Here is a 16,145-nt window from a genome sequence, read left to right on the forward strand (position 1 = left end):
GATATATGTCTGGTAATGGCGAAATCTTTGCCCGCTTGCAGATCTTTATAAGCAACACAACCAAGAAAAGTGTACATTTTTAATTTGTTAGTCCGAAGTACAAACTATAAGCTGCCAATACGCATGCCTTGGTTCCAAAGCTCACAGGCCTTGCCAAAACTAAAACTCAAATAAGTGGTGCTACGAGGAAACATATCATAGGCAAAAGCGTCAAGTACGAGAGTTTACACAGAAAGGTGGAGAACACAAAGGACTACCAAAGTTTCTGTCTATATTCTGTTGAGAATGAATTACACGTTAATGAGAGGAGAGACCTTACATGAACTTATGTAGTGAATAGTAATTGCAACAGTGCATTTCAAGTTTCAATTCCGTAAAGAACTTACGTTTCTACATATATGTGATATCGAAAGTTACTGTGAGAAGTTCACTTACAGATTTAAGTACATATAAGATAGCTGCATTATGTTATCATTTTTTTTTTTTTTTTGGAAAACACATTATGTTATCAATTTATCACAAAAGATAAAGTCACGATCGAATTTTCAAATTCTTATCGCACAAAGCAACAACACGATCGACATGGAGTCTCGATCCACTGAATGAATTGCGAATACCATATCAGAACATTGTTTCTCAAAATAAATGGAAGCAGGCAGTCAAGATTCGAGATTACAAGGCCGGGATATACAAAAATGACCATGAAAAGGATTGAAGCAATAAAACGGATTGAAGCAGATAGTGTTTACTACCTTACTGATAGTGGTTATTAGTTATTTTCAAGTAATGACAATTCCAATGAGGTAAAGTTGAAAGGCAAAAACGCAAGAGCGAGAGAGGAGGGAGACAGTGACTCCATATTTTACGTCCTAAAGTTACTATTCTACAAGGACGAGAGAGAGATAGAGAGAGAGGACGGTGACGCCGTGCTAAAACGGAGATGTTGTCGCGTAGAAACAGTCAACTAACTCACGCTCATAACAATAGGATTGGTAACAAGATTAGTAAAAAGACGTCATTACGGAGAAAAACTATGTTAAAGTCGTAGAAACAGTCAACTAAGCTTAAGTAAGAAAATCGTTTTGTCTAAACTCTCCCTCTCTCTCTCTCTAAAGCATGTGTTCGAGAAGCTGATTTTTTCAAGAAAAACCAACTGCCTTGTTGAATAACTACTTTGACAAGGCCTCATGAAAAACAAAAGCTGAAAAAGAATAATGATTCCCAAGAACGACCACCATTGCTAAGCTTCTCTTGAGTTCAACGGCGTAGCGAAGCTAACAAAACTTCTACTCTTGGTTACTCCTACACTACCGTGAAGAAACACCCCTCCGTGTTCTATATAAGCATGTAACAGAAGCACTTCAAAGACACACATATGTAGAAAAAGGAAGCACACTTTTTCAAAAGCTTAATTGGCACATACATACTTACACTTGCGTTTTCACTAAAGCTTAGGAGAGGAGAGGTGGGAGGGATGATCCTTGGGATAGCGGCAATGATGCTTCAATGCGTGATTGAAGTAAGTTTATCAATTCAGGACATGGAGATTGAGAACAGGCCATACCACCGCAATTGCAGCTGCGCGCTGCACAACTTGAAGGGTATTTGCTCTTGCCCTCCAAAAACGATTGTTTCATTCCCCAAGAAACAGCCTTGTTGTTCTCGATGGCTCATCAGTACGGAACAAAGAAGACCCGAACGTGCTGTATCATGTCACGGACAAGATTTAGAGAGCTTGTCACAGCAGAGCAACAAGGAAAAGGTCAGCAACTGAAAAGTAACATCTTTAATTTATTTGTTTCGCTCTATATCTAGACATCCAGGTCACCTGGAGAGCTTGAGATAAAACCGTCTGGAAAGAGGCATTTGTTTATTTGAATCCTCCCAATCACCCCCCAAACACCTTTTTATTTACGCCACAAATTGCACACAAAGAATACTACTTGTACAACAACCAAGCCTTATCTCATTAAACGGGGTGGGCTGTATGAATCATTGAATGCCACTGCACTCAGTCTTGTGCCAAATCTTTCTTTAGCTACAAGTACTCCATATCCTTTCTTATAATCTCTTTCTGAGTCTTCCGTTAGCTACAAATATTCCATTTATACAGATAAAGTCTATAGACTCTACACCAAGTTGGTAAGTCATCATATCAAAACAATCAGATTATAAATTTAGGACAGGAAAAAACAAACACGCCTGTCTTGATATCGAAAAACTCTTCTCATGAGGAGCCATGGAAGCTAAGCTCATTCTTAGTCCTTCCTACCCCAGAGTGGGAGCGATGAGATGAATGTTTCGATACCTAATTGAAATATCACCAACACAAGATAAAAAAGAAAAAAATAAATTGTAGCCACGCCCCTGATTGCTCGATTCATACTTCCTCTAATCTGCAGCAGTACTGCGTCACTAATTAGTGCATGAAACATTAGTTCATCACTAGAAAATATAATCATAATTCATACATTTAGTACATCACTCAAAGAAATAATTATACATTTAGTTCAGCGCTAAGTAAGCTCTGGCAGTTGAGCAACTAACGACGGATAGGCTGGGGCGACAGACTGGAGTTGCAAAATGTCATCTGCAAGCTAAAAGCTCACCTGACAAAGGAAACCTTCTGGCTTTTCCGGTAAGTGCTTATTTCTCTGAAACTTTCCTGGTCGTACGTGTACAAGATATTTAGTTTGAATTCATATCAGTGTGATACAATTGGCAAAGGCAAAGAAACTTAAGCACATACGCAAGCAAGATATGAATTATAACGAAGACATGAATATCTGACACATCACAAACCTTTTAAGTTAAACATAAGAAGCTGAACTAAATATATGAAGTGGATTCTTCGTAGTTTCGAGTTGAAGGTGGTAACTTATGTTATGTCTTACAGGTTTCGTCATTGGAAGAATTTTTTTCGTTTCATTGGGTCAGAGTACGAGAGTTCAATTGGCAAGGGAAGAGAACCGTCCTACTGGTGGAAGCAGAACTCCTCCTACTTTATCATACCCAGGACCCAGCAGACCTAGCAAGCCTTGACTCAAAACCCTAGCAACCCTTTACTTTGACTACATAAAAAGGAGTTCGGAGAGAAAGCTGCAATCAATGGGATATTTCTAATTCTCTCTTCCCGAATGTAAGAACGTGAAATTTTATGGGTTAAAAAATTGAAGTAAGGAGTTGTTGAAAATCTTAAAACGGAAAGGAATTTTGACTCTATTGGATTAAGAAAATAATTTACTCCATCCTTCAAATACTAGAATGAATATCCGACGAAGTAAAACCATCTTTATCAAGATGATAATTTGAACGGGTGATTCATGAATGCAGCCGGGTTGGACCGGTCAATAACTCGAAGGCGTTTAATTTCCATCGAACATCTATGAGGAGTTGGCAAATCTCCCCCGAACCTCTTTGAGGGGTTTGTAAATTTCCACCGAACCTCTACGAGGCATTTGGAAATTTCAACCGAGCCTGATCCAGCGTAATATCTTTAGTTTCTCACCTATAAACAACTAACATTGCATATAGCCTTTAAATCTATATGTTAATTTGCTCTTCAAATTTAAATTTCTAGACTTTTTTTTTTTAAAAAAATAAGTCCTTAAATCTACTTTTGCAAGTCACGTAATTAAATTTCTAGACTTTTTTTTTTCATCAGCAGTCTGTGTCACATCCCGGCCCGGGGTCCACCACATCCCAAGCCCGCTCTACCGCCGTAGCACAATATTGTCCGCTTTGGGCCCCGACTACGCTCTCACGATTTTGTTTCTGGGAACTCACACGAGAACTTCCCAGTGGGTCACCCATCATGGGAATGATCTCGCACGCTACTCGCTTTAACTTCGGAAACCCGAAGTCAGTGAGCTCCTAAAAAGTCGTGTCACATCCCGGCCCGGGGTCCACCACATCCCAAGCCCGCTCTACCGCCGTAGCACGATATTGTCCGTTTTGGGCCCCGACTACGCTCTCACGGTTTTGTTTCTGGGAACTCACACGAGAACTTCCCAGTGGGTCACCCATCATGGGAATGATCTCGCACGCTACTCGCTTAACTTCGGAAACCCGAAGTCAGTGAGCTCCTAAAAAGTCGTGTCACATCCCGGCCCGGGGTCCACCACATCCCAAGCCCGCTCTACCGCCGTAGCACGATATTGTCCATTTTGGGCCCCGACTACGCTCTCACGGTTTTGTTTCTGGGAACTCACACGAGAACTTCCCAGTGAGTCACCCATCATGGGAATGATCTCGCACGCTACTCGCTTAACTTCGGAAACCCGAAGTCAGTGAGCTCCTAAAAAGTCTCGTGCTAGGTAGAGATAAGAATATACATATAAGGCTTACATGATCCATTCCCTGGGCGATGTGAGATGTTACAATCCACCCCCCTTAGGGCCCGACGTCCTCGTTGGCACACTTCCGGCCAGAGATGACACACTTCTGGCCAGAGATTGGCTATGATACCAAATTGTCCATCCCGACCCAGGCCCCCACCACATCCCAGGCTCAACTCCACCGTAGCACGGTATTGTCCGCTTTGGGCCCCGACCACGCCCTCACAATTTTGTTTCTGAGAACTCAAACGAGAACTTCACAGTGGGTCACCCATCATGAGAATGCTCTCGCACACTACTCGCTTAACTTCGGAGTTCCGATGGAACCTGAAGCCAGTGAGCTCCCAAAAGGCTTCGTGCTAGGAAGAGATGAGAATATACATATAAGGCTTACAAGATTCATTCCCCTGGACGATGTGGGATGTTACAGCTTGATCATACTTTCACACTTAATATTTCATCTCTAAACTCTAACGGTGATGATAAATAACTTATCAAATAAATAACTTGAAAGACAGATGGCTAAATTGAAGGTTTGAGCTTTTTCCCGAGTATTTAATTTCCGCACTCCATTTTTCTCCTCTGCATTTCTCTAGTTTAGTGTCTGCAGGAAGTGCCTTCCGATGGTTCAGAAAGCACTTTCTAAGAGTCAATTACTTTAGGAAGTACTTCCCGATACTACATAAAGCATTTCCAAATATGCACTTTCAGTTGCTTCTTTAAGCACTTGTAGTTTAATAAAAAATTCAATGTGTCTAGGATAAAAGTACTTGTAGCAGAAGCGCTTGTAAACAAAAAATGCTTGCTCGAGAAGCAATCCGAAAGGAGCCCTTTATCACACAAACAAATGACTCCTTTAGCAGAAAACAAGATTGCGGAAAACATTTCCCATTAATTTTGGTCTGCTTTGTTTAGGTATGGATGTTGTGACGACCAAAGCTGCCATACCGACCTACAGGCCTTTGGAGAACATACACCAATTCAACGATTTCGCCGAGTTTTTGGGTGACGGGAGAGCTGGGAATGCTCGAGCTCTGTGGAACAAGCCTCTCAAAACCGTTTATATCAGCGGTTGAGGTGAGCTCAAGGTGGCAAAGCCTTCCCTTTCTCCTAGTCTCCCTTGATCATTTTACGTACATTGCATTTGCATATAATTTATATAACTGTTCATATTGTTCAGTTCACATATTCAATATTTTTGTTAAGAGCCTTTTGAAGTTATAATTGTACGTAAACCTTGTTTCTGCAAAGATTTTGTAATGAGAACGTACTGCTGCTTAAGTTGTGCTTCATGTGTTTCGGTGAGAGCCTTCTAACATTATGGAAGCCTCCCTTTCTTGTCTTAGATAGGAGGGAAACTTACCTACTACAATGAGGTGATAGTGGCAGTATTGAAGCCTATCAGGCCTTGTCGTGTGTTTTAACATTTTCACTGTGACGATGCGTGATTGGCCTAAGATACCACCGCATCCTACCTAGTTAGGCAACATAGCATAATGAACATTACTAATAAGAACAAAGAAGCATCGGTCTATGTTATAGTTTGAAGATACCTTAGATGCTATTGTTTACACCAACTTCATATTGGTTAGTTGTAGAGTTATGATATCCACATATCATTTTTACCTCCCGCACATTCTTCTCAATTTTTTGTTGTCGGCTTGAGTGAAATGAAAAAGATTAAATGACATAAATTAATAAGGGATATGTAAGAAGTAATTGGATTGAGCAACGCCAATGGTATGTATGAAATGTATGTACGTATGCATGAAATGCATCTACATACAAAAACATTACTTCCCAATTGGGTAGTGATGTTCGCACTTCCGTTTTCTCTTTTTGCAAATGCTGGAAATATCGGACTTGGAATTGGATCTGTTTTTGGGCCTCAACCCGGTCCATTGCAGCAAATAGAAAAGGAGACTTCATGTAAGTTGGGCTTGGCCCTTCAAGTATAAGGAATCAGTTCGTCAATTGGCAAAAAAAAAAAAAAAAAAAAAAAAAAAAAAAAAAAAAAAACGAAAAAACAAAAGAAGGTGAAAAAGAAACAAGTGATGTTTATGAAGGTAGGTGAATTGGGAGGAGGATTCTCTCGGTGGACCCATCTCAAACTTCTACGAACTTCTTCCACTGAATGGAAAGGACACCTTGGGCCCCGCAGTAGGAAGGCCCATTGGAAAACGACGAATATGTAGCCCTTCTCTCTTTCGGCCCAATAGGGCGCAAGCAAATACGGAGGGTGGGAACCACGAGCAGCCGCACGTGAAGGGGACCTGCAGCGACTTCAGCCGCTAGCGCCAAATTCAATCTGACGACCGATCATCTACCACTGTTGTTTCCCCTCCTGCAGGTGGTCCCCACCACCTCCCTTCTGCTGCTGTACGAACAGGGTTCTCAGACTGTGCGGCGGGTATTCCCAGGTGGTCCATAAAACGTAGGGACGACATGTGTGCTCGTACGGGTTTGAGGTCACTGTGCGTAGGGTAAGGACTAACTGACGACCCTCTTGAGGAGGACGTCCGAAAAGCGAAGGTCATCGCTTGGGGAGTGTGGTAAACCGTCCCTCCCGTGTAATCAGTGTCGTTACATACACCAATCAAATCTAACGACTTCCCCGACATCTGTCAACCATAGCCACATTTGCACGCTCTTTGAATTTTGATTTATTATAGGGATTTTTTTAGAGAACTTCAACAAACAGTTTATTTTAACGAAAAATTATATTTTTACATTAAAAAATCAATCTTATTACTATTTATTTTACCCTTTTTTTTTGTTATTATTGTTAAAATTTAAAGCTTTCAAGCATTTTTTCATTAATTTTCCTAATTTTTTAACGAAGATTAAAATTTAAAATAAATGTGGTGTTAGATTACATATTTATTATAATCCCTTGATGTGTCCTTAATTTTAAAGGAAAACTAATGAAAAGGGCTTGAAAACTTTGAGTTTTAATGATAAGGACAAAATAAAGGGTAAAGTGACTAGTACCATGATTGACTTTTTAGTGTAAAAATGTGGTTTTTCGTTAAAGTGAACAGTAACGGGAGCTTTTCGTTAAAGTTCCCTAATTTTAAATAATCAATGTGCATTTTATCTAGTGTCTTCCATTAAATATTTAAATTTATTAATAAACAAATTTTTATTTATTTTTTGACCAAAAAAAGTTTTTTTTTTTTAATTTATTAATTTTATTTAACATTCTTCAAACTTGAAAGACTCAATTAATGTACCTAAGGTCTCGTTTGGCAGCTGGGACTGTACTGACTATTTCTGTCGGATATGATAAATAACCACCGGACAGTACTGATTAAATTAGTCAGACATTTGATGCAGTATCGGACTAAGTTTTCCACTGCAATTTTAGTCAAGAACCTCTCTGCAAATACACCATGTTTCTTTGCAAGACCCAGTTGCAGAAGAAGCCCAGAAACATATTAACTAAACAAAAATCCACAAACTACCAGAATAATCGATTCCTGTTCGTCGGAAAAACAAGAACAGAGGGAAGGCCAATGGTTGGGCGCACAATTGGTGAATATATATATTTTTTTCTTATCTCCTCTTTGCTGCAGATTCAGATGGGGTATTTGTAACATATAGAATTCCAATAAATACAACCCCACGATTGGTGAATTAGTGCTGCTATTTTGGGTCAATGGTGATTTGGCCAACGGTGAAGAACAGAGGGAGGCGGAAGAACAAAGGGAGCGGCAGAACCTGGGAAGACGAAGAAAAATGAAAAGACGAAGTGGGATTCAAACGAAGAAGAAAGAACTTGAGAAGACGAACCTGGGATTCAAGAGAGCAAGAGTGAGTCTGAAGAGGAATGAGAAAGCGACAAATTTCAGCCTGACTAAATTGTACCGTGGTTTTGGACGGTATAAGCAAGCGGGTAAAGACAGGATAAAAAAGGTGGGCCTAGGTTATTTAATCCGGTGGCTATTTAATCCAAACAGACACCAAACATCGTATTTCGTATTATTAGTACTATCCGGTATCTTATATGGTGTGCCAAATAGGGCATAAATGTTAGTACCAAAATGTATTATATTGAACTAATGTATTTAAATGTTAATACCGAAATGTATGTATTGAATTATATGCACCGAAATGTATTATATTAAATTAATGTACCTAAATGTGGGTACTGAAATGTATGCACCGAAATGTATTCATACTGGTTGGTTGTAGAGCTGTAATATCTACATATCCTTTTTACCTCCCACACATTCCCCTCGATTTTCCGCTGTCGAATTGAGTGAAATGAAAAAGATTAAATAACATAAATTAATAAGGAGTGCGTAAGAAGTAACTGGATAGCGCAATGCCAATTGTATGTATGAAATGTATGTACGTATCCACGGAATGCATCTACATACAAAAACATTACTTCCCAATTGGGTAGTGATGTTCGCACTTCTGTTTCAGCAAATAGAAAAGGAGGCTTCATGTAAGTTGGGCTTGGCCCTTCAAGGATAAGTAATCAGTTCGTCAGTCGGCAAAATAATTTAGAAAAAAAATATAAATAAAAAGTGAAAAAAGAAAAGAGTGAGGTTTATGAAGGTAGATGAATTGGTCGGACAAGATCCGAAGACAAACAAACGTACGGTCTGGATTGGGTGGACCCATCTCAAACTTCTACGAACTTCTTCTGTCTCAATGGAAAGGACACCTTGGGCCCCGTAGTCGCAAGGCCCAAGGGAAATCTACGAACGACGAAGATGTAGCCCTTCTCTCTTTCGGCCCAATAGGGCGCACGCAAATAGGGAAGGTGGGGACCACGAACAGCCGCGCGTGAAGGAGTCCTGCAGTGACTTCAGCCGCTAGCACCAAATTCAATCTTACGGCCGATTAGCTATCACTCCTGTGTCCCTCCTGCAGGTGGTCCCCACCACTTCCCTTCTGCTGCTGCTTTTTTGTACAGCTGTACGAACAGGATTCTCCGACGATGGGGCGTGTATTCCCAGGTGGTCCATGAAACCTAGGGACGACACGTGTGCTCGTACGGGTTTGAGGTCAGTGGACAGGGTAAGGACCAACCGACGAACCTCTGACGAGGACGTCCGAAAGCGAACGTCATTGATTGGGGAGTTTGGTAAACTGTCCCTCCCGTGTAATCAGAGACCGATCAAATCTAACGACTTCCCCCACATCTGTCAACCATACCCACATTTGCACGCTCCTTGATTTTTTATTTATTATATTATCCTCTTCTTAAATCTTGTTTCCAGACTAGAAAAATTTAAGTAGGACAACTTAAACCAGTTTAACAGTTAAGCACTCTCACGAAACAATAAAGTTCTACCGCATTCGGATATCATCCGGCTTCGTACAGGGTGCAACCTTTAAACCACCCATCTCACTTCTTTTCAGTGTGATCTTATCAGCGGTCTGATCATACTTTTATATTTAATATTTTATCTCTAAAGTCTAACGGTGGTGATAAATAACTTATCAAATAAATAACTTGAAAGACCGATGGCTAAATTGAGGGTGCATAATCGTTGCATGTATTTTACGACTAATGATGATGAATCTCGCTAATTATTGCATAAAAAAGTGTCTTCATAATCTTAAATTTATGATCACATGTTCCATCTTTACTAAATAATTAGACATTAGTTACCCTACACAATAGTTACGTCATTGTGATATTTTATGAATGTGTTCGATGTGCTCATCACGTTTTTTCACAATAAATTAGACTCGTATTAGTGCCTAATCACTATCCATTAAGTAATTATGCCTACATTCATACGGTTCAAAAAATCCTTACCAAGATCAACCTAATTGGGTTGAAATCCACTCACCACCTATGTGGGTAAATCATATAAATATGAGTTTAATTCGGTCCGAAATTATTAACATCTTGAAAAACATATACTTGCGTCGAGTCAAACACGTAATCTCGAGTATAGACATAATTGACATAATTGCCCCACCACAATCTTATCGTTTGAGTTCACACGAATTACTCTAATATATAAGCTAAACCATGAACTCATCATGTGAATTTATTAAATAGATTGGCAGATATTGGATATATTTTTCAGTGTGTCTAAAGTACAAAGTAAAACATCACATGTTATTATATAATTAGTTGGATGTTTGAAAAAAAAAAACTTTCCTCTAATTATGTAATGACATGTAATGTTATGACTCGTATTCCGAATACAGTCAGAAATCTATCCAAGATATTGCCATAAGATTTGTTGTGATTGAATATTTCATTGAGTGACATCTTGGTATTTTGTCTTGACCTTAAAAACTTCCATTTGTCAAGCGTATCTCAAGCATTAAAGCACAAGAAAAGAAAAGTTGCTCCTTCCCTTCCATACTTTCCTTTTACTTTCTTGTCGACCAACTTCTTCATTTTTATGTCTTTTTAAAACATATATTGTTGAAAATATTAAACATCTCGAATCAGAAAATTAACAAAATTAAATATGATGAGCGTGGTTTATTTCTCGCTACATCGAGTTTTTAGTGATAAAATTTTCACACTTAAAAATGATAAGATGCGAGTTGAGGAACAATATCAGTGTAGTTAATAATTAATCGCTAACACATCTTTTAAAAATATAGACAAGTGTAATTTCAATGTCTATATTCCCTCCACCATACCAACAGCTGGAACTTCTACCAAAGTCATTTAAGAAACTTCTTACACACCTGAAAATTATAAGATTCGAGTTGAGGAACAATATCTATGTAGTTAGTAATGAATCGCTGCCACATTTTTTTTAATATATAGACACGTATGTTTTCAATGTCTATAGTCCTTCCACCATGCCAACAGCTGCACGTTCTGTCGAAATCATATAAGAAACTTCTTGCAACAATACAAAATCTATGTGTTTGTGCGTATATATATGGCTCCAAGAGGTTGGTAATTGTTTAAATATCTTATTTAGATATTATTTTGTTAGGGCAAGGCAAATAGTTTAGTGGAAGAGACAAGAGGGAAAGCCCCAAGGGTTGAAGTAGGAAGCAATCATACCCCACAATACCACCAAACGGTCCAAACACTCCAAACCAAAATAAATGAATCAATATATCCTATGTCCATTTCACCACTCTACGTTTTGTTTTTGTTTTTTAGCAAACGTTATTGTCTGCACTAAGGGAGTAAAAGAGCGAGCTAAGCCTCATAATAGGTTAGCAATAATATGGTTCAAATTTACCTTTGGCGAGATTCAAACCTAAGACCTCTCACTTACAAGTAAAAGAGAATACCACTATAATGAATTGAAAGATTTTATTATTTAACCGAGGTTATTATCTTAGTACACTGACCCAAGTTGGGGCTGAAAATTTTGATTATGACCGCGAACATTCATTTATTGAGATTTTATTGTAATGCTTCTTTACCTTTCTCACACTACCACTCAACCATTCTATGTTCCTCACTTCTCCCAGTACTAAAAAATAAATAAATTCAGACAAACGTTATGCAAGACAACTTGATCAACTGGACAGTCACGCTCTCACAATGAAACATACTCTAAATTAGTTGGCTACAATTCGGCCCGACGCATATGTAACTTTCAATGAAAGCATTCACGCGTAATGTATGGGTGACCTGACCAGTTAATCAGAAGAACCTTTGAACACTTTTTCATTAGATTAGTTTTTTTTTTTTTTAGGTAAATTGTCATAAGATTAATCGATACATATGCTATAACTTAAGTAGAACAATAACATCGAGTAACTTGTGCGCGATGATCACAAAAACTTTCGAGTATGTGTCACACGATGAAATATATACTAATAAAAGTGTTAGGTACTTGGTTTTAGATTGTGCCTAGGATGCGCCTGTGCACCTTTATCCACATTTATGGCTACAGGCTACAGCTACACCTGCTGCAAATCTAGAAGTCTAGAATTCTTATTACAATCATAAATAATCAATCTTTGTCTTACTATTTCGCCACGTGTCCATCAATCTGGCCGTCCAATTGTCTTCCTCGGTCCTCACGCAACCAAAAGTCGTCTTCTCCGTCACTCTCTGCAGACAGTAGGACTCCTCCTTGCTTAATAACACATTCAAGTTTCAAACTTTCAACAAACCCCACCTTCTTTCTTGACTCAAAAGCCGCTTTTGGCTTTTCCAAGCCTCGCTTTTCCTATATGCACTGAAAAAGCCATAAGCTTTAAGCTCTTCTCTCTGATTTCTCACAATTCAACTCGCAAAAATGGCGTTTCATCACCAGCAGCAGCAGACCCCTCACGAAATGGCGTTCCACTCCTTCGCGGAGGACCAGCCGCCGCTCTCCGGAGCTCTGACGTGGCTCAACAACGCAGCTTTCCGCCAGCAGAACACCAGCTTCGGCGGCCTCCACGACGCGGGGAGAAACGACGACGTGGTCATATCGCCGTCCGGGAAGAGCAGCAGCTGCAGCGATCGGAACCGGAGGGAGATAAGCGGTTACGACGGCGGAGAAGAGGAGGAGGGGGAAGACGAGCTGGAGTGCGAGAGCGCGAGGTTCAAGGCCGACATCGTGGGACATCCTCTGTATGAGCAGCTTGTGTCGGCGCACGTGTCGTGCTTGAGGATCGCTACGCCGGTCGATCAGCTGCCAAGGATCGATGAGAAGCTCTTGCAATCGCAGCGCGTGGTCGACAACTACTCGGCGCTCCGAGCCAATGGGGATGTTGGAGTCATGGATGAGAAAGAACTTGATTTGTTCATGGTTAGCACTAATTAAATCTTAATTAATTTTTAATTCCATATTATTGAAAGTTTAAAACATTTTTAATTTCTGGATATTTTTAGAGTGTCGTGTAATTAGTTGAGGTGGCAGTGAAGAATCATGTTGCTTAATTCTCTAATTATTCCACTTTACAAGTGCTTTGGAGAATCTTAATCCTTTAATTAGTAGTTTGATTAGTGGCATGTCTTGGAATTAGAATTTGTTCTGCAAATCAATCTCTCCAATTTCTTTATAATTTCTACTATAATATTAAGTCTAAACATTTAGGTATGTATCCAGACAATCGAATCCTGGTGCGTAGTCTTGCTCGCCTAATCTGCTGACGCCTAGTTCTTCCTTTGCTGTTCTCTTTCTTCTGTAAATAAATTTAGGCTTTTTAGCCAAAATGTTCTTGAGATTTGCAAATCACATTACTTTGGTCTCTGAGATTGAAAATCAATAGAAATGGTCCTGAGATTATTCACCATCCATTATTTTGGTTATTCCGTTAAAAATTCCGTTAAGTGTTTAGGAGCTCTTGGCCCGAAGTTTAAGCAATTTTCAAAGTTTTGTAACTCAATCTCAGGAACCAAAATGATGTTTTATGCAAACCTCGGACCATTTTAGCTAAAAAGCCATAAATTTACGTACTTTATAAAAGTCACATTGTAATTTTGTAACAATCGAATCCTGGTGCGTAGTCTTGCTCGCCTAATCCGCTGACGCCTAGTTCTTCCTTTGCTGTTCTCTTTCTTCTATAAATAAATTTAGGCTTTTTAGCTAAAATGTTCTTGAGATTTGCAGAACACATAAATTTATGTACTTTATAAAAGTCACATTGTAATTTTGTAACAAAATGCTTTGGTTACGATGTTGGTTGAGGGTCTAGCATAACGAGATGTTCATAATTTTGTTAAACTTTCGGTTTTCGTCATCTGATCTTTGCTCGTTGTGATTTTGTAGACGAATTATGTTCTTTTGCTTTGCTCCTTCAAAGAACAACTGCAGCAGCATGTCCGAGTTCACGCAATGGAAGCAGTGATGGCTTGTTGGGAGCTTGATCAGTCTCTGCAAAGCTTAACAGGTAATTTTTGTTTCTTTAGTTTCGATCGTCCCATAAATCTTGATCCTTTCCTCCCCATTTCGCTGCCTTTATCCGAAAAGTAGGAGACAGGGAAAAAGGACAAGAACATGAATGTTACTTCCCATGTGCTAAACTGTTTTTGGTGTGTCCTAAATGTGAGCATCGTTTATATAAGGCTGCCTAATAGTTGTTCTTTTATTGCCCTTCCCCCGAAAAAACTATGTTTAACTCTACGTGTTTAGATATCTGCGAAAAGAGGGATTTTGCAATAGCGAAACCATCAAAACCATCGACATTGTTTCCATTGTTATCGTGAATCCTGAGGTTGAGTTTGAGGTTGATGTCAGTGTCGCGCTGTTAAAGACTTCATCGGTGTGAAGAGGAAAGACGAGGGCAGAAGTTGCACTGACTTAAGTTTTTTTTTTTTCGTTGAGTCTTTTAGCTTTGATTAGTGTCATCACTTTGGATTGCCTGTCTCTATAAATTCGGATATAGGATAAGACATCTTGTGTAGTGTCGTCAGTTGTTATTGCTCGTTTTTGGTTGCTGATCGTGATCAACATTTGTTTATGGATGGTTTACAGTTAAATATTTTAAGCTGCTTTCACAGGTGTATCCACGGGTGAAGGAACGGGTGCTACCATGTCCGATGATGATGACCAGTTAGATAGCGACATCAACTCCTATGATGGAAGTCTGGACGGGCCAGACACCATGGGATTTGGCCCTCTTGTTCCGACTGAAAGTGAGAGGTCCTTAATGGAGCGCGTAAGGCAGGAACTGAAGCATGAACTGGAACAGGTACAAACTATAGACTTACAGCGTATATATACATTTTCGGTGTGGACAATTAGTGTAGCTGATAACCTCTGCTTATTAGGGTTACAAGGAAAAGATCGTCGACATTAGAGAGGAAATTCTGCGCAAGAGAAGAGCGGGGAAACTGCCAGGTGACACAACTTCTGTCTTAAAATCTTGGTGGCAATCGCATTCCAAGTGGCCTTACCCGACAGTGAGTTTGAACTTTGTTATAATCCCCTTGAAGCTTTCAGTTTAGCAGATTCTTTTGTAATAGCTACTAATTAAGACGCTCTTTCGCTTCGATAGGAGGAAGACAAGGCCAGATTGGTGCAGGAAACAGGCTTGCAGTTGAAACAGATCAATAACTGGTTTATTAATCAAAGAAAAAGGAATTGGCACAGCAACATTTCATCGACTTCCGTTCTCAAGAGCAAACGCAAGAGGTAGGATTACGATTAACATAATATGGTTGTTTTTTCGAGTTAATTTGTTTCGTAAACTTCATATAAACTTGTCTCAATTTGTAATTTGGAAAAAAAAGTAATGCAGGTGACATGAACAACCAACGATTGAAGTAAATGTCATGATTTTAGTCGAAAATCTAGCAACAGAGAGCAAGGAATTTAATATTTCTCGTACAGTAAAAGCTTCAAGCCTTCAAATGGTATGCTGCCCATCTTTGGATCGATCGCTTCGAGTCTGAGGCACCCCGACACTATCCATGTCTTATAGTACCATAATATCATCAAACTCTAAGCATGTAACACGAAAAACTCGAACCAGGTAGCCTTAATGTACTACGTTTCAGTGGATCTATGTAGATTTTTTGTATACCGATCGCATATTAAATAAAACGCTTGCTTTCTATACATATTTTTATGAATGAGAATGTCTATGAAGAATGTGAATCTGTAATTTTAAGGCAAAAAATACAACTGAAAAAAGAATACAGATTGTTCTGTTTCTTACAGTGCAAGAAAACCTATCGAAAAAGGAAACAAGGCAGCACAGACGACACTGAATCCGACCTCTGGATTCTACGAAAGCTGATTCATCGGTCCTGCGAACCTCTCTGCCTAAGGAACCATCTTCATTGGTAAAAGGGTCAGCGAACCTGCTGAAGCCAAGAGCAGCATCGGCTTCTCTGCCAACACCTTCGTCGAAATTGAGAGCGTAACTATCAATGTCGTACGACGTTGCTTTCTTTTGCTTCTTGTTTCGGCACAA

The 16,145-nt window shown here is 39.4% G+C and overlaps 1 protein-coding gene across 2 annotated transcripts; it reads left to right on the forward strand.

Annotated features, from left to right (window-relative positions):
• Window positions 1-12,334: 12,334 nt before the first annotated feature.
• LOC103447281 (homeobox protein knotted-1-like 3) lies at window positions 12,335-15,787 on the forward strand. 2 transcript variants are annotated; one of them, XM_008386474.4, is made up of 6 exons: window positions 12,335-13,033; window positions 13,997-14,117; window positions 14,728-14,918; window positions 14,998-15,129; window positions 15,225-15,361; window positions 15,468-15,787. In XM_008386474.4, the coding sequence occupies exons 1-6, from the start codon at window positions 12,536-12,538 to the stop codon at window positions 15,469-15,471; spliced, it is 1,083 nt and encodes a 360-aa protein (XP_008384696.2). In that variant the 5' UTR covers window positions 12,335-12,535; the 3' UTR covers window positions 15,472-15,787.
• Window positions 15,788-16,145: the final 358 nt, after the last annotated feature.

Source organism: Malus domestica, chromosome 02, assembly GCF_042453785.1.
Source record: "Malus domestica chromosome 02, GDT2T_hap1".
Lineage (NCBI taxonomy): Eukaryota > Viridiplantae > Streptophyta > Magnoliopsida > Rosales > Rosaceae > Malus > Malus domestica.